We start from the raw sequence: 22,935 nt of genomic DNA, 5'->3' as shown, positions 1-22,935 counted from the left end.
AAAATGCTCGCCTCGAGCACATAAATGAAGTGTGGGGGCACAAAGTCAGCTGTCATTCAAAGATGTACCCTCCTCCTGCCCAGTAGGGGCCAACGTCCCTTTGTCGTCCCCCCAAAATATATATATATATTTGAGGGCAAAGTTGATTGGCATTGCCAATTAAATGGTGTGTATATGCAGGGCCGGATTTAGGTTTGATGAGGCCCTCAGCTCCTGAAGGTAATGGGGCCCTTTCTACGTCCAGCTGTCCTTTGTCAACAACAAACTGTCACTGCTTTTTTTGTGTTGAATATATGCTATATGGTCATTGATGGACCTAATAGGCATCTAAAGCCATTTGCACATAACAAAATATGTATTTTATCAAAGTAATTGTTGAACTGAAATACAGTTAAGAAGAAGTATATTAATAGTGAAATACAATTAAGAAGTATATTAACAGTGAAATAATTAATAAGCTCTAACTTAAAATGTTTTTTTAATTCATAACGAACTTAATAATGCAAACACATTGGCGTTTGGCAATAACAGAAGTTCCTTTAGAAACACAATTTACAAAGACTCATAATCTAGTCTCTAGAAACTTGCTATAACATGAAATAATAATAAGTGTAAATATATGATGCAAACTACTAATAATTATAAATAGCAGAATGCAGGCATCCTATATATAGAAAGGAGCAAACCAGTGATATTTTAGGGAGCAGGCTAGCAGACGGGGCCTATTACTTACACAACACAAAACACGGTTGCTGTCTGTAGGTTTCATTTTATTTGTTTTTTTATGTGATATTTTGGAAATGTACATCCAGGTGTTTTTTTCCTTGAAAATTTTTTGGGGCCCCCAAGAGAGTGGGGCCCCTAAGCTAGAGCTTGTTTAGCTTATACGCAAATCCGTCACTGCGTATATGCACCGTCATCTGATCAATTAAGCAGGACAAGGTATACCTGCCCCCCCCCATATTTTTATTCAAGTCGACACCCCTGCATAGACTTGTAGATCTGGAAGGGACACCGAGGGTCATCTAGTCCAACCCCCTGCAACTTCCGAGAGACTGGCCTGGTCTTATGAAGGCAGCGTCAAAGGCAGGGAGTGCTGACCTCAGGGCAGAGGCAGGTTGCAGGAAGCGCGACCGGTTCAGTCGCACCGTATCATGCGGAAGGTCTTGGGTTCGATCAACTTTGGGTAGGGGTGAGAGATGTCCCTGCCTGAAACCCTGGAGAGCGACTGCCTGTCAGTGCAGGGAATAATGAGCCTGATGTGGACCAGTGGTCTGATTCTGTATTACGCAGCTCCCTACTTACCTATTTTAGTTTATTTGCTTCGCAATATTTATGGACCCTTTTTTATCATGGATGCTATTAGTGCAAGGAAGGAGGTCTTCTGGAATAGGGACTTCTCCTTCCTTTCCCTGTTGCTTCTGGCCAATGGGAACATAATAATAATAATAATAATAATAATAATAATAATAATAATAATAAAGTTTCTCTGACAACGGAGGGTAATTGTGAAACCAAATATGCTGTCCTGCCTGCAGGTGAAGACTTTCTCATTCCAACAGGCTTCGGGGAACTGACTGCTTTAAATGAAAGGGGCTGTTTTTATTGCAATTATTTGTATGGTTTTAGTAGATTTTATATATGTTTATAGTTTCCTTGATTGATGTTTTACTGCTTTTTAATGATCGCTTTGTTTCTCTGTGTTTTTGTGGTTATTATTTTTATCTGTAAGTGACCTCGAGACCCATCAGAAAAAGGTATGGTACAAGTAAATTATTATTATTATTATTATTATTATTATTATTATTATTATTATTAGCTACAGGGTGAACCCAGAGCACATCATGGAAAGCTCAGGCAGTTCTGCCTTTTGCTGCTAATTTGAGCAGAGAAAATGAAACCCTGCGATTGCACAAATTTAAATAACCCTCCGGCGCGAGGACCGGGGTTATTATATTTTTAATTGGCATGCCTCTGTTTAATGGCAGGCTTTTTGATTATTATTTTTTATTATAGCTCTGATGATGGGTTTGTTTGCTCTGCTTGTGTTTATTCTACCTTGATCTTTCACCAAGCCTGTTCCTTCCTGGAACCTGCTCCCTTGCTCATTAGAGGGACAAATCAAAAGGGAGATTGACCTAAGAAGATGCAGCGGGCAGGAAACTTGGTAACGGACATGGGGCGCCCTGTGCACTTTCCTGATGTCGGTGGTTCAAGCCAAGGGCTCGCCTGATGCTCTTTTCACAGATGCCCAGGACCCGATTCTCAGCAACTGGCAATCTGAGGCAGCCCTGTGTTACCCAACAGGCAGACTAAGCACTTTCATAGATCTAGTTACAGGTAGGTAGTCGTGTTGGTCTGCCATAGTCGAAGCAAAATAAATAATAAATTATAAATTATAAAATTCCTTCCAGTAGCACCTTAGAGACCAACTAAGTTTGTTCTTGGTATGAGCTTTCGTGTGCATGCACACTTCTTCAGATACACTGAATCAGAAGTCACCAGACTTCATACAGGTGAAACTCGAAAAATTAGAATATCGTGGAAAGGTTCATTTCTTTCAGAAATTCAACTTAAAAGGTGAAACTAATATATGAGATAGACTCATGACATGCAAAGCGAGATATGTCAAGCCTTTGTTATAATTATGATGATTATGGCATACAGCTGATGAGAATCCCAACGTAACAATTTCAACTTTGGGGTTTTCATCAGCTGTGCGCCATAATTATCACAATTATAACAAGCAAAGGCTTGACATATCTCGCTTTGCGTGTCACGAGTCTATCTCATATATTAAACTCCAGTAGCTAATGAAAACAATTGCTTATATAAATGGACTTTTCCACGATATTCTAATTTTTCGAGTTTAACCTGTATATAGTGAGAGGGTGGTGAGGGTCTGGTGACTTCTGTTTCAGTGTATCTGAAGACGTGTGCATGCACACGAAACCTCATACCATTAACAAACTTGTTGTTGTTGTTTAGTCGTTTAGTCGTGTCCTGCTCTTTGTGACCTCATGGACCAGAGCACGCCAGGCACTCCTATCCTCCACTGCCTCCCGCAGTTTGGCCAAACTCATGCCAGTCGCTTCGAGAACACTGTCCAACCATCTCATCCTCTGTCGTCCCCTTCTCCTTGTGCCCTCCATCTTCCCCAACATCAGGGTCTTTTCTAGGGAGTCTTCTCCTCCCACGAGGTGGCCAAAGTATTATATTTTCTCATAACAAACTTAGTTGGTCTCTAAGGTGCTACTGGAAGGAATTTTATTATTTTATTTTACTTTTGTTTCCACTTTCATAGAGCACCAGCAAAGCAGTGGCACAAACCAAGAGAGAGATTCGTTTTTTACTTTTTAAGAATTTGATGGCTGATATTTCAAAAAAGGAATCAACATAGTCACCATGGGGGGAAACCAGGACTTTGTTAGGCTTCCTTACAGGCCACTCCACACTCTTTGCTCATTTATCTCTTCTCTTTTTTATTACTTATCCCCAACCAAACTGGAGAGTGTTCTACTAACGTAGATCGAACGGTCACGTGCTGCAAGAAATCTATGGGCAATAGGTTTAGGGGGAAAACCTGGAAGCTGTTGCTGAATCATATGTCAGAAGGGATTACAGTTGGAGTTATATGATGCACGTTTGGAAATACAGCAGGAAGGCATAAGAATTAAAATGAAATCGGGAGTGGGAAGGGAATGTGTGATATTTTTGTATTTGATTTTTGTTGGAAGCTGCCCAGAGTGGCTGGGGAAATCCAGCCAGATGGGCGGGGTACAAATAAATTATTATTATTATTATTATTATTATTATTATTATTATTATTAAAATAAATAATGAAATGGTATGAATCGTGATGGTCCAAAGGAACTGGGTATCTCCTAAGTTACAAGAAATATATAAAATCACCCACTGCGCTTTTTTGGAGATCTGGACAATGTTTAAAGATTTAAATCTCCAAAATTCCATGTTTGGAGGCAATGTTTCATTTAATTTTACCATTTTTGAGCATTAAGTCTTTCTGTGTTTTAGAAAGATTGGTAAGACGGTTGTTACTGGTTTAAAATTGCAGCATAATCTTCTCCCTTCTGCAACTTCTATTGATTTGCTTTGTTTTGACGCAAACTTCCTTGAAGCCATGTTCTGGCAAAAAGCGCTGTTGTGTAAGAAACAAAAAGTACATAACAGAAATATTTAGGATGATGCTGAGCGTTAGCCATAATCAAGAGTAAGCCCACTGAAACCAATTTGTTTAAATAAAGCGTTCTAAGTTTGCAGCCAATCACTTCCATTGGATGACCCAAGGTCTCATATGACCGGGGGGGGGGGGGGGAGAGAGAACTTTTCACTCCCTCCACTTCATGAAGAATTTTGTAAGCTGAACTATGTGTTTCAGTCGCCTTGAGGACACTGGCGAAAGTAGGCGTGTTTAAAGACAAATTCCATGCTTCGAGCAGAAGAGCAAAATTCTATAAAGCTTTCTCGACTCCCCTATGAAGCTGATGGGGAAGTTATGATCCTTGTAATGGATCATTGTTCTGTGGGTGTCCATAGCAACCTTAATGCATGAGCCATTTTGCATCCGACAAGCGGCGGGGGGTTTTGAAATTCTGCAGGGAGTTCTGATTCCCTGTATAACATGAATGGGGAACAGGCTGCATCTCTAACCACCCAGCGTATTGACATCTCAGACAGTTTCCATGCCTCAGGTGTGTTTGCAAAGCCAGAAGGGTCAAGCGGTGAGAGGTATGTTTTAGGGTACAGAAGAAAGAGGTTTTGTGGAAATGAGGCGGGGAATAAAGTTCAAAAAGCCAAACTCAGTATCCAGCATGTCCCAAGAGAATGCTACTTTTGGGGTTCAAGTACTGAAGACTTGCAGCTGACTAATAATAATAATAATAATAATAATAATAATAATTTATTATTTCTACCCCACCCATCTGGCTGGGTTTCCCCAGCCACTCTGGGCAGCTTCCAGCAAAAGATTAAAATACTGATACATTAAAACACCAGTTACAGGTAGGTAGCCATGTTGGTCTGCCATAGTCAAAACAAAATAAAAAATAAAACAATTCCTTCCAGTAGCACCTTAGAGACCAACTAAGTTTGTTCTTGGTATGAGAAGAATGTATCTGAAGAAGTGTGCATGTACACGAAAGCTCATACCAAGAGCAAACTTAGTTGGTCTCTAAGGTGCTACTGGAAGGAATTGTTTTATTTTTTATTTTATTAAAACACCAATCATTAAAAACTTCCCTAAACAGGGCTGCCTTCAGGTGTCTTCTAAACGTCAAATAGTTGTTTATTTCCTTGACATCTGATGGGAGGGCGTTCCACAGGGTGGGCGCCACTACTGAGAAGGCCCTCTGCCTGGTTCCCTGTAACCTCACTTCTCGCAGGGAGGGAACTGCCAGAAGGCCCTCGGAGCTGGACCTCAGTGTCCAGGCTAGATGACTTCAGGTATACTAAGACAAGGCCGTTTAGGGCTTTAAAGGTCAGCACCAACACTTTGAATTGAGCTCGGAAAGTACTGGGAGCCAATGTAGGTCTTTCAAGGAATGCACCCTGCTGAGTAAAGGAAATTGCTAGCTCAGTGAGGAAGGATTTCAATAAACAATATACCCTGAACATTCCCACATTACCTGTCCTGACTCTCCCAGCATTCAGCTTCATTGGATGTTCAGGAATTCTAGTGTTATGAGAGAGAGCCCATCTATCCAGCCCCAATGACCCAAGCATGATTTCAATAATGGCACCTCTGGTGTGTTAGGTAGGCGGTTGATTTTATTGTTTAGTTTTTCACCTTGAGAATGATCTGCTGGCTGGAGAGGGAGGGCCAGTGGGAAGCATGCCTGGCCAAGTCATTGACCCTCTTCTCCTGGGACTTCTTACTTGAGGTTTCTTTCTCTTTTCTTAGGCAACGGGGGTCTGTAATGTTAGCATCACTCTAAGCCACTTTCTCCAGGAGAAGAGCTCTTCTGTTTGCTTTGTCTGTCTGTCCCTATAACTGCCAAACCGTGCTTGACATAGCTCCGGAAAAGGAGCGAGCTGTTTCTCAAGAAAGGCTCCAAGTCTGCCTGTGGGTTTTCCCCCTTGTATTCGTACAGTTCCTCAAGGCCCGCCCTGGCTGTCTCCTTGCAGTTGATCTTCTTGAAAATGGCTGCCAGAGTCTCGTTTGCTTTGTGCTCACCTGGGTGAGGAGAGCCCTTGTCCTGGTGGACAGCAGCCTGCTCTGACAAGTGCTCCACAACCTTCCACAGGTGATCCTCCAACTCAGACTCTTCTCTGTTCTTGATCAGTGTCAGGTGACCCATGATCTCTGCCCCCTTCAGCTTGCACAGAGTGTTCAGAAGAGACTTCAGGGCTCGGAATGGGTAGCTGCTTGAGTACTGCTTCAGCTTCTCCTTAGGCATTGCCTTCAGGAAGACGTGGATGTCCAGCAGAAGCTGGTCGAGATTGATGCTGCCGATGGTTTGTGGCAGGAACTTGATGGCTTTCCACAAGCACTTGGCAACCATCTCAGAAAAGGCCACCAGGTCAGTGGGGGCATTCAAGCCTTCATGGAGCAGCAGCAGCAGAGAGCTGAGAAGCCTGTTGTGGTCTGATTTCTCCAGCACCTTGCTTATCAAGTGGCTGATAGACTGGGCGGTGCCCTGCTCTTCCTGGACCTCTTCAATGGGAGAATCCAGCAGCAAGGCAATGAGGCTGCTCAGGAGGTCCTTCAGCACCCCAGCAGAGGCTTCCTGGGCGAGGCTCTCCACCTGGAAGAGGGAGACCATGTTGGAGATTATGCAGCTGTAAAGCTCCATGACTTTCTGAGTCCTCATCTCCTCCTCCGCCATCACGTGGAGCTGGTGGATGAACTTCAGCTGCCGGAGCGTGGCGATCAGGAATGGGTTGATATGGCCGGACAGGGTTTCTGCTTTGTCCTCCTGCTTTAAAATCTCCTGGATCTGCAAAAGCGCCTCAATACTGGTGCTGGTGCTGCCGCTGGCTACCCGGCAGATGATCATGTTGATGTTGGGGTTCTCAGACCGGTAGGGGACAACATCAACTGCTTTTGGACTTCTGCAGGAGGCCGTGCCATCGCTGACATTCTGCCCCCCAGCTTGGTCCGCATGGGAAGCCAGATGTTCTCCCCCTGTGTGGCTGCCACCAGCTCCGAGGCTCTGTTTGTACCCTTCTAAGGACCCCAGCCTAAGACTCAGGTTGAAGACCTGGGTGTCCACTGCTTCTTCCTTGACTTGCTTGGCAGCTGCATCTTTCATGCTTCCTTCCAGCAAGTTCATGTGCTTGTCAGAGATGTTCCCAATGGCCTTGAAGGCCTCGACTCCATAGACGTCCCGGGCAATGGCGATGACTTTCAAGGCCGCGCAATGGACAGCATTGTTTGAGTCTCCCGTCAAGGTGATCAGGGTCTTCAGTGTTTTGCTTGGGTTTGGCTGACACACGTCTGGACCATACGTCTTGAGCAGCCAACCAAGCTCTTTCAAGCACCCCACCCTCTGGTTAGCATTCTTAGCCTGGGCTCCCTCCAGGAGGAAGCAGAAAGTCTTGGAGGCCGGGTAGATCAGGGTGGTCTGCTTCACGATCGCCCGCACCTCTTTGAGGATGGACTCCTTTGTCCCTCCCAACTTCAGGAGGAGGTAGGGCAGGAAGGAGGCAGCTTCGTTCTCCATCAGCTGGTACCTCTCCTCAATCAGGAGACTGAAGAGTTTCTTTAAGTATTCCAAGGTCTTCATCAGCACCCATGTGTTGGTGTCAAACAGCCGCAGGCTGAGCCATTTCAGGATGAGGTCCAGGCAGCTGATGACCCCATCCTTCTCACTCTCCAAGTGCTTGGTCATCACGGTCAGTGCCTTGATGTGGTGCTGGAAGTTGGAGTGAAAGAGCTCCTCCTGCAGCCAGGTGGAGAAGCAGGTGCACATCTGGGCCTTGAGTTGCTCCACATATTTGCTGCTGGGGCTGCTAAAATTCCACCTCAGCACCTTCAGAGCCTTCTCGTCCTTTGCCCTCTGCTCTTTTGCTTTGGGGACGATGATGAAGATGGGGCCCAGCTTACTGAGGTCTTCCTTCATGCCGAGTTTCACCTGCGCCTTCGCATTTGGTAGCTTCTTTGGTTTGGGGACGGCGCCTTCCGACTTGGCTTTCTTGACATCCATGCCCCCATCGCTGGCTCCTAAGTTCTCTGTTGAGGAGGAGACTGGCTTGCACTGCTGGGGAGAAGCCAAGATGGATTTGGGCCAAGACTTGCCCCGTGGTAGCTTCGAAAGGGATTTGGGGAAAGGCCGGGTGGGCTTTGCAGGATGACCAGCTTGGGTTTGCTCCAGCAGAGAGAGCACCTGGTCTTTGGAAGCTGGCTTCAGCTTGTTGGCAGCTTCGGACATCCTCTCAAAGCCAAGCTGGAGGACGAAGAACGGCACAGCCTCGTATGCTGCTTTGTGCATGTCCTCGTGGTTGTCCTCCAGGGCAGAGTAGAGGTGGGGCACGCAACGGAGCAGGTCGTTGGTGGCGGAGCTGGAGGACGGCAGCTTCTCCACCAGCCAACCCAGGAGCCCCTGCCTTTGGAAGAAACTCTCCTTCTTTGGATCTGCGGAAAGATCCTCCACTTCCAGCCATTCCTTCATGCCAGTCTGCTCAGCCCAGGCTTCCACAGTCATGAGAGCCGCAGCCCGCACACCACTTTTGCTGTCCCTCAAGATGGCTATGATGGACATCCCCAGAGTCTTGACGTGCTGCCTAATGCCTGGGCCCATTACCTTGGCCAGCTGCTGGAGGACAGAGAGTGTCTGCTTCACAAGGGCTTTGTTGGAGTCGTGCAGGCAAGCCTTCAAGGCAACGGGGAGGTCCCCCAGGCTGGGCTGGATGGAACTGACATTGCTGAGGATCCTGGAAACCTCTTCGAGCCCTTCCTTCCGGACCTTCCAGCTCGTGTCCTGCATCTTTGACATCAGCTCCTTGGAGATCTTCTGGCTAATGTCAACAGCATCACTTCTCTTGCAGGGTTGAGCATCGCCCCCTCTCCGCTCGCTCCCGCTGTCCCTGCAGAATTTGCAGCGGCCTCGTGTCGGAGAGGGCGGGTGCTGACCACTCACCTTCTCAAACTCCATGTCAATCTGGGAGAGCACAGCAGGCTTCTCATCCTCAAAGAAGACCCTCAGCGGGGCTCCGACATACAGGTACATCACTCCGAGGAGGCTGAAGGCAGAAGCTCTCTCGTCCGGGTGAGCAGCAGTCAAGGCAGCTTTGATGTAGCCAACAAAGTCTTGGGCCTCCAGGCTGTCGAAGCCAAAGTCCTTGATGGCACCAGTCAGCCAGCTGAGTGTTTCCGAGTGGGTCCTGGGGCTGTCTTGCAAGAAGGCCGCTTCCACCACCTTCCTCGCTGTCCAGGGCAATCCGCAGGCTTCCGCTACGGCCGTCAGAGCTTCCTTGGTGTCACCGCTGCAGATGACATCCCCGATCTTGTCCACCAGGTTCCCCAGAACAAACTGGGCAGTGGTCTTGGAGAAGTTCCCCCTCTGGGCGATGAGGGTGACGATGTGCAACTTTTTCTGCATCACCTGCAACTTGGTCTCGTTCCACCCGGGCTCCCTGTCCAGCAGTCTCACAAGCGCCTGGCAGGGCATCTGACTCTTTTCCATCTTCTCCACGGCCTTCTCAAACACCTCCAGGCAGGAAATCCGCTCCTTCCAGTTACTGCTGTCCATGTCCCGGAGGCAGGATGCTGGGAGGACAGCGGCAGCTTCCAGCTCACATGTTTCCTCTGAGAGTTCCGCCTCTGGCACAGTCCTTGGATCTAGCATCTTGGCTCACCTTGAGTTCTAGAACTTTGGCTAGCCATGCGGGGCATGGTGGCTTTGTCCTCCCTTGGACGGCCCTCAGACCAGGGAGGGCAGAGGACATTCCGGGGAGTAAGAGAGGTGGCGGAAGGACCCTCAAGTCTTCCTGGCTGCCCCCCAGCCTCCTCCCTGGGCCCCTCCAGAAAGGAGGTGATGGTTCCCACACCTTGGGGAAGGGGCCCTTCCTGAGGGGTTGCTGCTCCCGCTGGTGAGCGGTGGCTTCTGCCCGGAGGCAGGCTGGGCTCATTGTGAAGTCATCAGGACCCTAGCCAGGAGCTTGCAGCAGCAACAGCAGCAGAGGAAAGAAAAGTCAGGAGGGGAGAGAGTCTTGCAGCTGCCATGAAAACCTCCAGAGTGGGATGGTGCGTTAATTATTGAAACCTGCTGTGGGCCCTCAGGATGAAGGTTGGGAGATAATTTTAAATCATCATCATCATCAAAAGTTAATTTTATTCCAAGCTTGTTAAGGTCTAATGTCCAGATCTAGTCTACTTTGGTAAAACCACACCTGGAGTCCTGTGTCCAGTTCTGGGTGCCCCAATTTAAGAAGGATGTTGACCAGCTGGAAAGTGTGCAGAGGAGGGCAACCAAAATGGCCAACAGTCTGGAAATGAAGCCTTATGAGGAACGGTTGGGGGGGGGGAGTTGGGGTGTTTAGCCCAGAGAAGCGGACACTCAGAGGAGATATGAGAACTGTCTTCAAATATCTGCAGGGCGGTCACAAGGATGAGGGAGCAAGCTTGTTTTCTGCTGCTCCGGAAGGTAGAACTAACCCAATGGATTAAAATGACAGGCAAGGAGATTCTGATTAAAGATTGGGAAGAATTTTCTGATGGTAACAGCCATTTGACAGTGGAACGGTCTCCCTCGGGCTCGGGAGGTGGTGGACTCTCCTTCCTTGGAGGTTTTTAAGCAGAAGTTGGATCTGCTAGGGAATCTTCATCTGTGGACCAAGTTAAACAGTACACAAAGAATCACAGAAGCATAGAATTGTAGTTGACCCGTTGGACCCCTTCCAGGTCTATAATTCTATGGTTCTATTATCAGCATCTCCCATTTCACGTTGTTCATCAGTGGTGGGTAGCTATAGTGTCCTATAGCAGTTAGAGTATCATCCATGAATCCAAACACCTCCCTAGATGGTCTCCTGCTACTAATATATTTTAAGAACTTGTTGTTGGTCAATGTTTTTAGCACTGCATTCCTCAAATTCTTTTTTAGCATTCCTCACTGTTCCATTTTTTGAAGGAAGCCTTCTTGCTTCTAACAGCTTCCTAAGGAAAGTTAAGTATTTAATCCTTGTGTTATCTCTGTTTTACTCACTTTTCATTCCGTCCATGCAACGAATGCATGTAGAATGAATGCATGGATGGCGGAACAGAATTCTGCCTCAAGGGGGTTGTCATTTCCCACTTCACTAACCTGGGCGATCTAATCTGCATATTATGGAAGTTTCTTTGCTAACTCTGCCATTTTTGCCCCCATTTTGTGTGAGATATCTGCTTAGTTTTTTGCTCCAGGAAGGGGCCCTGGCTCTCAAAAAACATCGTTTCTATACTGCTCTCTTCAGATCATTCTTTTTCCCCCAAAGAAGCAAATCTGCTAACCAGGTCTGGTGTCAACAGGCAACTAGATACAGGCAGACCTGCTAGGCCAAATAAGTAGCTTTTTATTAATATACCAAAAAAAACACACACCAAGAACTCTAGCCAGAAATTTCAATACTAGGAATAAATCCTACTCATAAGTTGCATAGAACAACTCATGAGTACAAACTCATGAGAACAAACATAGAACCACTTGGTACTTTACTAACTAACACGAACTCACACATTAGGTAAGGAACCAAATGCCACATAATTCTGTAAATTTATAATTTATGATAATTTAGAATTTTGATGCATTGCTATAGAATGTTGATATATTTGTATGCCTTATTGATATTCCCAGCTGATGAAGGCATTCATACCGAAACAGGTCTCTGTCCTGGGTTCTTTCTTTGAATCGACTCTCGACTCCGGCTCCACATACAAAACGACTTTTTGAATACTTTTGGATACGGACTTATACATCATTTCGTTGTTCAGTCAAACCTCTTACGTTCTACATTGTAACGAATTATACATATGTGACTTTAAAGCTGTTTTTTCTGTTAGAATTTACAAGCCTGTAACTCTTACCAGAATATATACCTTTATTTGACTGCAACTCGTGAGTAGGATTTATTCCTAGTATTGAAATTTCTGGCCAGAGTTCTTGGTGTGTGTGTTTTTCGGGTAAGTAGCTTGGCAAACATTTGTTGCACATAACGGGCAGCTGGCACAGCACCATTTATTTTGACCTCTGCGGCCAAAAGTCTTGCATTAAAAAAAAAAGAAATGTTTGCAACACAAGCATCTCCTGCTCCCTGAACCCTAATATGAAGCCTAACAATTTGTGCAAAGGAAACCAGTGCTTTTCTACAAATTGTTTCTTCTGGGAAATGTGCTCGAGCTCTGATTGCAGAATAAAGAATGAATCATAAGTGTGTGCTCTTGTTTGCTTGCCTGTTTATTTGTTTAGCCTCCGGCACATGGAGAGAATTTGTTGCCATTTATTTGCGGAGAGTGAAAAGCTCTCAGGGAATCAGAAAGTGGGAAGCGGGGGTAAGCGAGAAGCTGCTCTTTTCTTGGGAGGAAACAAAAGGGCGCACACAGCCCTTTCCCTCGCCATCTATGAAAAGAGCCCAGCTGGATCAGGCCAATGGCCCGTCTAATCCAGCATCCTGTTGCCACAGCGGCCAAACCCAATGCCTTTTCTGGGAAGCCTGCAGGCACAACACAAGCACAACAGCACCCTGGCCACCTGCAATTCCCAGAAAGTGGTGTTCAAAGGTCTGCTTCCAAGGAAAGTGAGAACATAGCCATGATGGCTAGTAGCTGTCGATATGCCCTCTCCTCCTCCATGAGTTTGTCTAATCCTCTTTAAAAACCATCCAGGTTGACTTCCGGCGAGGACGCCATTGCCGACGGTCGAGGGTCGTTTCGGCAGCGAGACGACCCTGGCCTTCCCGGGGGTTAGGAGCTCCGCTACCGCACAGCGGGCTCCGTTAAACCGCGGGTCGAACGTCCCGCGGCAAGGGCTCTCCAGCTGGCCCCATATTGCACTGAACCCTTCTCCCGTTCCCCTTGTAAAAGGGGCGCGGGAGTGAAGGGGCAACGGCGCGGGGCTGTGGAGGCTATGCCCCAGCCGGGAAGGCGAAGTGGCGGCTGCCGCCAGCAATGAGCATGTCGTTCTTACCTAACTCGAAGCAAAAGAAGAAGAACCCCGTAAGCCGTAAGTACGGAGGTTAATTGGACTTAAAATTCTTTAATTGGCTTTCCGGGAGGAACGTAAAAAGGAAGCCCGTTCCTCTCCCTGCTGAATGGAAGAAAATAACAACGTTTCTAGCTGCTGCTGCATTAGCGGATACAATGTTTCCACGGAGTTCTTTTTTTGACAAGTACGATCGGCTGAATCCCTGTCAGGGGAGGATTAAGATGTTGGAAGTATTTCTTCTTTAAAGTTGCTGGGTTACAATCTTTGCACCCTGATTTGGGGGGAAATGGCGGCTGAAACTTGTGGCTCAAAGATGGAAAAGTACTGAAATCTGATATCCCCTGCCTACTTCTACCATGTTTGGTTTCGCTTTTAAACTGGCTCTAGATCTGGGTATGACCCATGGACAAAGGATAATTCTTTTGAAGTTAGAACTTTTAAATCAGAAATTAGAATTGTTGAATCAGAATGTTGATGAAAAGTTTTCTGGAACGGGAAAGGCTTTTGAGAACTTTGCTAAACTGGAAGAAAACCTTGCTAGGGAACTTGAGGAAATATTTGAGGATCAATATACAGTGACTATGCAACTCCAAGAAGAGGGAAAATCCTGCTGGTGTGAGAGGCCCAGGGTTGAAAGACATATTATATCCGATTTCTGGGGTGGGAGCCCAGAAATGAAGGGAAAACCATTTTGGAAATTACAATTAGAAGATGACTGGAAGTTTGAAACGGAGGTGCTGGATGGTGACGTATCGTGTTTCCTGAAGTTCTCTGCAAGGATGTTTCTGGACAGTGTTTTGGCCTTTGGTTATAAAGAAAAAGAGGACATTCTGGACAATGATGTTGGAAGAGGGTGGAGAGAAGTTTGGTGGGTGATCCCGAGATGGCGAGGGAAAATGGTTAGAAGAGGGATAGGGTGAAAAATCTTTAAAATATAACTAGGACGGCTCATCATGGTACCCTGAAGTCAGTGTGTTAAGAATTTTAGATTTGATTTAGTGAAGAGATACTTGGATTGTTTATTAGCAGCAGTTTTAGTAAAATAAGGTGTTAAGATTTGTTTTAAGAAGTAATATTTTGTATTATGAAGCTACATTATGTACCAAGAAGTTATATTTGGATTTTTTGATGGTAATGGATTTAAATTTTAGAGACGAGAAGTTATTAAAGTAAATTGGAACTGGAAGCAAAGGAGAGAAAACGGGGGAAGTCCCCCAATTAGATTTGAAACAAGATTTTTTATTAGTGAAAGGAGTGTTGGTGTTCCAGTGTGGGTTTGTATCTTTTTATTTCTGTTTTGTTTGATGTATTTGTTGTTGTATTTGTCTTATTGTATTTGTATTTGTCTTATTGTATTTGTATTTGTTTTGTTGTGGAAAACCAATAACGATTTCTGTTCTTATCCTCAAGCAAAGTTCTTAACCTGAAGCGTTATTTCTGGGTTAGCGGAGTCTGTAACCTGAAGTGTCTTTAACCTGAAGCGTCTGTAACCCGAGGTACCACTGTATACACAATATTGCCGTGTGTTTATTCTTTTCAGAGGGATAAAAGGGAGCTTGCCAGGAATATACAATTCAATACTGAATTGTATATGATAGTGAGAGGCTTACACAAGCCTGCAACCTACTATCTGCTGTGCGTTTAAAAGGGGAATGTGAATCTCTGCTAAGTTAAGGAACTTTCTAGCGCAAGTTAGGAAGGATATTAATAAACAATATATTCTCTCCTGCTTCCCTGAACATTCCCACAGATACTAGAGAGGCAATTGGCCTGATCCAGCAGTCTCTTTTTATGTTCTTAAGACCTTATAAGCCGAGGAGGAGTGGGGGGGGCAGGGAGAAGAAGGAGGAGGAGGAGGAGAATCTAAGTTGCTGTCCATTATAAGCATGTCCTTTATAAACGGAGCATCTTTTCTTACTTTTAATTAGGGGGAAATTATTTGATGGTGAAGACATGAGGCTGCCTCTTAATGAACCAGCCCATTGCTGCATCTTTCCCACCCTAGTTGGCAGTAGTTTTGTATGATCCAAGGGAGACATGGGTCTTCTCCATTCCTTGTCACTTGAGAGCCAAGTTTTTGCTGAATGTGTTGAAGGTAGATACTTGGGATTTTCTGCAATGAAAAGCAACTGCTCTGGCTACCGGACAACTCTGGGCCAGTCCAGAACACAACATGTGGGAATGATATTTTCAACACAGTACTGGACATTGGGTTACATTGTCTGCTGATGTATATGATTGTCATTAACTACTAGGATAATTTGCATGAGAAGTGGTTGATTGTTTTTTTCACGTGCTGGGGACTTTGCTTCAGTGTTTGATATGATTCAGGGGAATCTATCATTTGCAGAGGAGCTGCAAAATATTATTCAAGAGTTTATGTTAGCCATGAGTTTAGTTCCACTTAGAAACATAGAATCATAGAGTTGGAAGAGACCACAAGGGCCATCCAGTCCAACCCCCTGCCAAGCAGGAAACACCATCAAAGCATTCCTGACAGATGGCTGTCAAGCCTCCGCTTAAAGACCTCCAAAGAAGGAGACTCCACCACACTCCTTGGCAGCAAATTCCACTGTCCAACAGCTCTTACTGTCAGGAAGTTCTTCCTAATGTTTAGGTGGAATCTTCTTTCTTGTAGTTTGAATCCATTGCCCCGTGTCGGCTTCTCTGGAGCAGCAGAAAACAACCTTTCTCCCTCCTCTATATGACATCCTTTTATATATTTGAACATGGCTATCATATCACCCCTTAACCTTCTCTTTTCCAGGCTAAACATACCCAGCTCCCTAAGCCGTTCCTCATAAGGCATTGTTTCCAGGCCTTTGACCATTTTGGTTGCCCTCTTCTGGACACTTTTCCCTGACTTCGCTCAGGAACCTTTTAGGAAAACCCATTTGTCCACTGATTTCACGATACAGCTCAGCTTCAGCCCCACCCGTCCCAAAGAAAGGAAGGCAGCAGTTAATATTTGTTAACAGCAGTTGATAAAAAGAAAGCCTCCATGTTACTCCACATCTGCTCCCATGCATTCAATCCTTGTGGACTAGCAACATGTTTTAAACTGACAAAACAAGAGAACATGGAACTTCCCAACTGCCATGGCAGTGCTGGCCGGGACTGGTGGGAACTGTTTCCCCAACATTTGCAGAATATGTTTGGCAAATGCTGGAAGAGATAGGCTATTGGCCTGATCCAGCAGGCTTGCCTTATAAAAAATATTCAGAGCAACATATTTAATTACCAAACCACACCTTAGCAGATAATGTAAACAGCCTTCCCCAACCCAGATCTCTTGGACTAGGACTCCCATCAAGCCAGGTCAACATGGCCAAATGTGGCTAACAATTATGGGATGCGTAGTCCAAAATATCTGGAAAGCACTGAGTTGTGGAAGGCTGAGCTAGAAAGGTTTCATCACATTGGTCTCTCTCTCTCTCTTTTTATATAGCTACTGATAGCTGACTTATCTGCTTCTCACCAGGACAAATTTTAATATCTTAAGGTGAGAGCCAATATACTTTAAAACGTTTGTGTGGTCTGTTTACTTCACTGCCAAAATGTCTTGTCTGTGAAAAAGGTACATGTCTAACCATTCTGGAAATTCCTTCTAATTATTATTATATTTTGCAGACACACATCTTAAGCGTGAGGGCCAACATCAGTTGGTGTGCTGGGTTCAAGGAGGTCCTTGGCCCGTAAATGACCTCCTGACATCTCCACTTAAGCAAATATTAAACTGAAGAACCTGCACTGGACTCAATCCTTGTAAAACCAGAGAAACTTGAGATAACCAAGTCAAGGGTGGTTTTAGAGGTCTCCATCGTGACATCGCTTTTTCACCTGAACTCTACAGAAGGGCAGAAAGAAAATTTATAACCATGACACTTTGAAGCATAAACTTTATTGCAAGAAGGGGTTAAAAAGGGCACATCAGAGGGACTTGCAATGTGGGGTGGGGTGGGGGGTGGATCAGTGTGTCATGAAGAAATAGTCAGAAATCACAAACGCCAAGGAAATTGTGTACAATTGAAAGTGAATGTTTTATTAAAACAACTTCAAAATCAAAGTGAGGTGGTGTTTTTTTTTTTTTTTTTTCCTTTTCATATTACCATAACAATGAATTTTATACAATACAGTCTTCAGCTCCTGGCATGAAGGGACTGGGAAAGAAAGGAGAGGCTGGAGGTGGAGACAGGGGGAAAGGAAGAGGTTTCTCGAGCTAACAGGATGTGAATGTCTTCCAGAAGAAGTTCTTGCAACCGGCTTTGCGTTCTCTGGGTCCCAGGGCTGGGTTCAAGTTGGCCGATCTCTCCAGCTCCAGCCTCACCTCATCCTGCTCGGCTCCACGGGACAAATCGTCTGATTCCAGGGCCTCGTTGTCTGTCTGGCTTGGTTCTGAGAGCAATTCCGCCAGGAAATACTTGGCCAATTCCTTTGAGGAAGAGAGAGAGAGAGAGAGAGAGAGACTCAGCTCGGCATATATATGTGGCATGATTCCTTTCAGCTCAGTGCCACCAGTATGTCTGGCTCATACCAGATTTCACAGCACCTTTATTCTCAATAACGACGGAACTCAGAGGTGGAGAATTAATACTCATTCCACATTTGTAAGAAATCAGTAGTTTAGTGTGGCAGCACCTGCACTTTGGAACTCCCTGCCTATTGACAGGCACCTGCACTGTACTCTTTTCAGCACCTGCAAAAAAAACATGTTTGTCTGGACAAACCTACCCAGATATTTAGACAGCTGGAGCATGTTTAAGACTGTTTTTGGTTCATTTCATTGCCAGTTTTACCTTTTGAATATCTTAAAGAGTTGTTTTGACTGATTTGACTGATAATTTTATTGCTTCTTTCTCTTCATATAGGTTTTCTTTTACAACCAAGCAGTGTGTAAATTTTATAAAATAAACGAATGCACTATATCTTTGTCCTTTTGTCCTCCCAGGCTGAGATGCTTTATGGTTCACACTTTTGTTTGTTTGTTTGTTGTTGTTTTCTCTTTTTGTTATGTTTGTGCTTTTTGACAAAAAAATATCAATTAACCAATATTGCATATCAGACAAGAGAGAGGCTCATGTCAATAGTTTTTTTGGTGACCACCCCATGAGCCACTGGGTGCAGAAAGTGGTTCTGTATCGCTGGACAATGGCTTCTATTTACATCCATTTCATCTCGGACAAAGGAACAGCTTGAAGAGGACCTAGAATGGCAGCGGGGAATCTTTCACAGCTCAAGGGTCACATGACCTCATGGGAAATGTTCTGGTGGTAACCTGCCAGTAGTGGGTGGAGCCGAAGACAACAGAGGGCGAAGCAACAGGTGTGAATCTTAACATTCACATGATAGGCTGCGCCCCTATCCGCACACCAGCATCCAGGCAGGCAAGTTCAAGGAGACATTCTAGTCAGGCAAAAGTGTTCAATGAGGGCACAATGCAGAGCTGGGGAGGGGTGTGGTCTGGGAAGAGGGGCTGGATGGAGGGGCCTGGTGTGCCATGTTTGGTCTGCAGTCCAGAGATTCCCCCCTCCATCCTTGGAAAGGCCCCTTTCTGCCTGAAACCCTGGAGAGCCATTGCCATCTCCTGAGCTGGATGAACCACTGATCTGACTTGTTATAACACAGTTTCTCATGTTCCTAATTGGGAAGGATCATACCTCCATGACAGAGCATCTGTTTGGTATGCAGAGGACCCCCAGGTTCAAACCTCTCCAGATAGGGCTGGGAGACAACCCACCTTACACCCTGGGGGGGGGGCACTGTCAACCATGCTGAGCAAGATGGACCAGTGTTCTGACTCCAATATTAGATTAGATCATATAAGACAGATCCAGAAGCGGCTGCTGAAGAAAACAGCTAAAGACGTCTCCATGTATTATAGACACATTTTGCCTCTCAGTACCAGAGATGAGGTTTTGTTGGGGGGAGGGGGACAAACAACAGCTGAAAACGGTAAGTAGTTTTCTTCTCAGTTTTCCAGGAGCTTCTGGTTGGCAATTGCAGGCAAATGCTGGACTAGGTGAACTTTCATCAGATCCACCAAGGCAGATCTTAAGATCTCACCTCATATCCTTTCCCATCCTCCCCACCCAGCCACCCCCAGTTATTCGCAAATGGATCTGTGATCTGTACAATAATTGATCCAAGGAAAAGAGGTTGGTTTGGATCTTCCACACGATCACCACCCACAGTAGGACTGGTCCTGAACAGGAGGCCCATCATCTAGAGAGGTTCACCATGTAGTGGATTTTGAGGCCATCACATTTTCTGAAAGGAAAATTTTCGTGTCTTGGGGGTGGAGGGCAGTGCCAGCACCTGCCATTCCTCAGTCCCTTTGGCACCCACTGCCAAATGGACGGGCTCTAGCTCAATGGTACAGCATCTGCTTGGCACACAGAGGGTCCCAGGTTCAATCCCCATTGTCTCCTCTTAAGGCTGGAAGAAACTCCCTGCCTGAAACATGCCTCAGAACCATTGCCACTTAGTGTAGACAACACTGGGCTAGAGGGACCAAATGGTCTGACTCAGTACAAACCAGCTTCCTATGGATGCAGCTATTGCAGAAGGCAGCATCTAACAAAAGTGGAAGGAAGCAGTAATCTGGATCCACTCGGAATGGTGGGTCACAGCATGTGTGAACCAGCTCTTTAAGCTCGTGGAGATATTCAGTGGGAAAGACAGAGAAAATTTAAAAGATTCTCCAGCTATTGGACCAGCACCTTTTAAAAGACTTGTTTGCATCTCACTATTGCATTGAGTCATTTTGTGAAGCTCAGGCATTTGCTTGGCTCAGTGGTACAGAGCATGCTTTTCCGGCAAAACATCACCAAGTAGCTGGGGAAGACTCCCTGTCTGAAACCCTGGAAAGGTTCTGCCAATCACTGTTGATAATACTGAGTAAGATGGACCAACAGTCAGTGTGACGCAGCTTCCTTTGTTCCTATGCTTGCCAACACAGTTGGCCCCTGAAACTCTGTGCTCTTACATGGTTTGAAGCCAACTTCCTTTCCCCTCTGCCATCCCAAGATCAGTGCAACATCCCTCTGGTCACTTTCTTAAGCCTGCAATGTAAACACACTCGCTAGGATGCAAGGCTTCCTTCTGAGTAGCCTTGGTCAGGCTGAGCTGTTGGAGCGATGTTCTTTTCAGCACCACGGAGAGCTCCGCATCAAACAACTCTGTTAGCCCTGGCCAGTTCCCTATTACATAAAAGAGGACCGGATGAAAAGCTTGACAGCTATCTGTCGGGAATACTTTGATGGTGTTTCCTGCTTGGCAGGGGGTTGGATTGGATGGCCCTTGGGGTCTCTTCCAACTCTAGGATTCTATGAAAACATAAAAATGCTTTCTGCTGTTAGGAAATTCCGGCGAAGCTTTTCTCTAGTACTGCATGTGTTTATTCGTGCTTTTGAAATTGATGACAACAAAATGTTGGGTGAGGAAATTGCATTGCTCAGGGCCAGTGCAAGGCTGCCTGAGACAGAGGAGCAAATGGCAGGCAGGAGTAGCTTGCCAGGGTTTCAGGGAGGATGAATACAGGAAGCTGCCTATGCCCAGACCCTTGGTCCATCTTGCTCAGTATTGTCTACCCTGACCTGCAGCTGCTCTCCAGGGTTCCAGGCAGAGGATATTCATAGCCCTACCTGGGAATATTGGGGGCTGAACCTGGAACCTTCTGCAAGCAAAGCAGATGCTCTACCACTGAGCTCTTCCCCTGAAAAATAAAACAATATTCCAGTTCTCATGGTCCCGATTTAAGGTCTGATTTAAAAGGAACATGGGAACCTGCCTTATACTGAGTCAGAACCTGCTGTCCCAACTAGCCCACTGTTGTCTACCCTGACCAGCAGTGGTTCTCTAGGGTTTCCAGCAGGAGTCTCTCCCAGCCCTACCTGGAGAGGTTGCCAGTGGGAATTGAGTTATATGTGGGTAGCCGTGTTGGTCTGCCATAGTCGAAACAAAATAGAAAATTCTTTCCAGTAGCACCTTAGAGACCAACTGTGTTTGTTCTTGGTATGAGCTTTCGTGTGCATGCACACTTCTTCAGATACAGTGGGAACTGAGTTTGGGACGTTCTGCACGCAAAGCAGATGCTCTGTCACTGAGCTTTGGCCAAGGATTAAACCTTGGAGCATGACATGCGTGGACTCTGAGCTACAGGGTTCCCCCTGACCAGAGTTTAGTCAGAGAGACACCCAAACTGTCTAGGAAGTCCTAGGACCTTTGGAATTTGCGTCTCCCCGCCATGTCTCCTAGATGTCTGTATCAGGGAGTGGGATTAATTTCGGTTGTGGTGCGGTTGCATTTGAGGCTGGCTTTGTGACTGGTTTTTTTTAAGTTCACGCCGCTCATTTACTGCCTTTGTCTACTTGCAGGTTTCTTGTGCTCTTTAACACTTGCTACAGCACAAGCTTAAGCATATAATCATAGAACTGTAGAATTGGAAGGGACCCCAAGGGTCATCTAATACAATGCAGGTCATCTACCCCCCCCCACTGAGTGCAAATAGATTTACCCCCAGTAAGTGCATGTAAGGGCGCTTCCAACCCAATATTTGTTGAGGGGTCGGTGCTACCTGTGACAGTTATCTCAGCTGTTCCGTAGTGCAGTGGGCTTCATCAAAATGCCAACCTGTATCCCCACGCAGTTAATCCGGATTTACCATTTCTGGGGGAAATCTTATTGAATGAATAAAATAAAATAAAATAACCTGTTGCCAAACACCCATTTGGGATATCTTCTGTTGTTCGTATTAGCTTTTTATATAACTGAGGAGTGAAACCTCTATGGCCAGCGGCAGTCTACCTCTGAATTAAGGGGAAGGAGGTCTAGGGTCTGATCCAGCAGCTACTACTGCTTCGAAGCAGTGATAAGGAAAAGGGATTCTGCACCTGCTCAGAGACTCTCCGGTTTCCTTCTAGCTCTGTCCCCACGCCCTTCTCTCCCTCCGTCCTCCCTCAGACTCCTGGGTCTCTTACCTGTTTCCCCGCCGCTGCGGCCAGCGACTTCTGCAGGAATTGCCGGAGCCTCGGGTCCGAGGGGGCGGCGGCCACGGTACTCAGCGCCAGGGCGACCGAGACGAGCAAGGCGAGGGCGCACTGGAGGCGGCAGGTCAGCATGCTGGCGAAGCCTGAGAGAGCGGCTCTTTCCCGGGGAAAGCGAGCGGAGAAAGGAGGCGAAGAGCGCGCGAGAGCCGGACGGGGTGGGAAGCGACGGTGGAGTGGCGTCTCCGCTCCTTGGGATCGCTGCTACAGCTCACGGGGGGCGATCTTGGCTTCTGGGATCTCTACCGACGCCCCCCTTTTATAATGCCTTTTGGTGACGTCAAGGAAGAGGTGTAACAACACCCCCATCCCCGCAAAAAAGGAGCCCGGCGCTTTTTGACGCCCCATTAAGCGCGCGGATCTGTTATCCCCCAAGTGAGGGGGTTGACACGTGTCTGCAGAGGGAGGACTGAAAAAGAGGGGAAGGAGGAGGCATGGTGAGGCTTGTTCCCACAGGACACGCAACGCACACACACACACACACAACGCAACCCCAGTCTCTTCGGTGGCCGCAAAGATTGGAGAAAATCGGTGAGCAAAGTTCCCACAGGCGCGCTCGCAAGTCTGAACGCACAGAGGAGAGCTTTGGCCTGGAGGAGTGGGCGTCGGGTGGAGGGGAGGGTGAGCTGGGGGACGTTTGCGAATCCCTCCTTCCCTCCCAATGGAGGAATTGGTATCTGCCGGAGCAGCTGCAAAGGGCAGGAGGTTGCTCCGTCCAGAGAGGGTGGATATGACAGACGTGGAGCGAGGAA

At 46.4% G+C, this 22,935-nt stretch overlaps 2 protein-coding genes across 2 annotated transcripts; both read right to left on the bottom strand.

Annotated features, from left to right (window-relative positions):
- Positions 1 to 5,765: 5,765 nt before the first annotated feature.
- LOC117047603 (cytoskeleton-associated protein 5-like) lies at positions 5,766 to 10,075 on the bottom strand. The gene has a single exon (XM_033150912.1). It carries the CDS (start codon positions 9,804 to 9,806, stop codon positions 5,946 to 5,948), a length of 3,861 nt encoding a protein of 1,286 aa, XP_033006803.1. The 5' UTR covers positions 9,807 to 10,075; the 3' UTR covers positions 5,766 to 5,945.
- Positions 10,076 to 17,216: 7,141 nt separating this feature from the next.
- LOC117047602 (somatostatin) lies at positions 17,217 to 22,386 on the bottom strand. The gene is made up of 2 exons (XM_033150911.1): positions 22,118 to 22,386; positions 17,217 to 17,571 (listed from the first exon to the last, which is right to left on the bottom strand). The coding sequence occupies exons 1-2, from the start codon at positions 22,256 to 22,258 to the stop codon at positions 17,359 to 17,361; spliced, it is 354 nt and encodes a 117-aa protein (XP_033006802.1). The 5' UTR covers positions 22,259 to 22,386; the 3' UTR covers positions 17,217 to 17,358.
- Between the last annotated feature and the right edge of the window lie 549 nt (positions 22,387 to 22,935).

Source organism: Lacerta agilis, chromosome 5, assembly GCF_009819535.1.
Source record: "Lacerta agilis isolate rLacAgi1 chromosome 5, rLacAgi1.pri, whole genome shotgun sequence".
Lineage (NCBI taxonomy): Eukaryota > Metazoa > Chordata > Lepidosauria > Squamata > Lacertidae > Lacerta > Lacerta agilis.
This window is presented reverse-complemented; position numbering and strand designations above follow the sequence as displayed.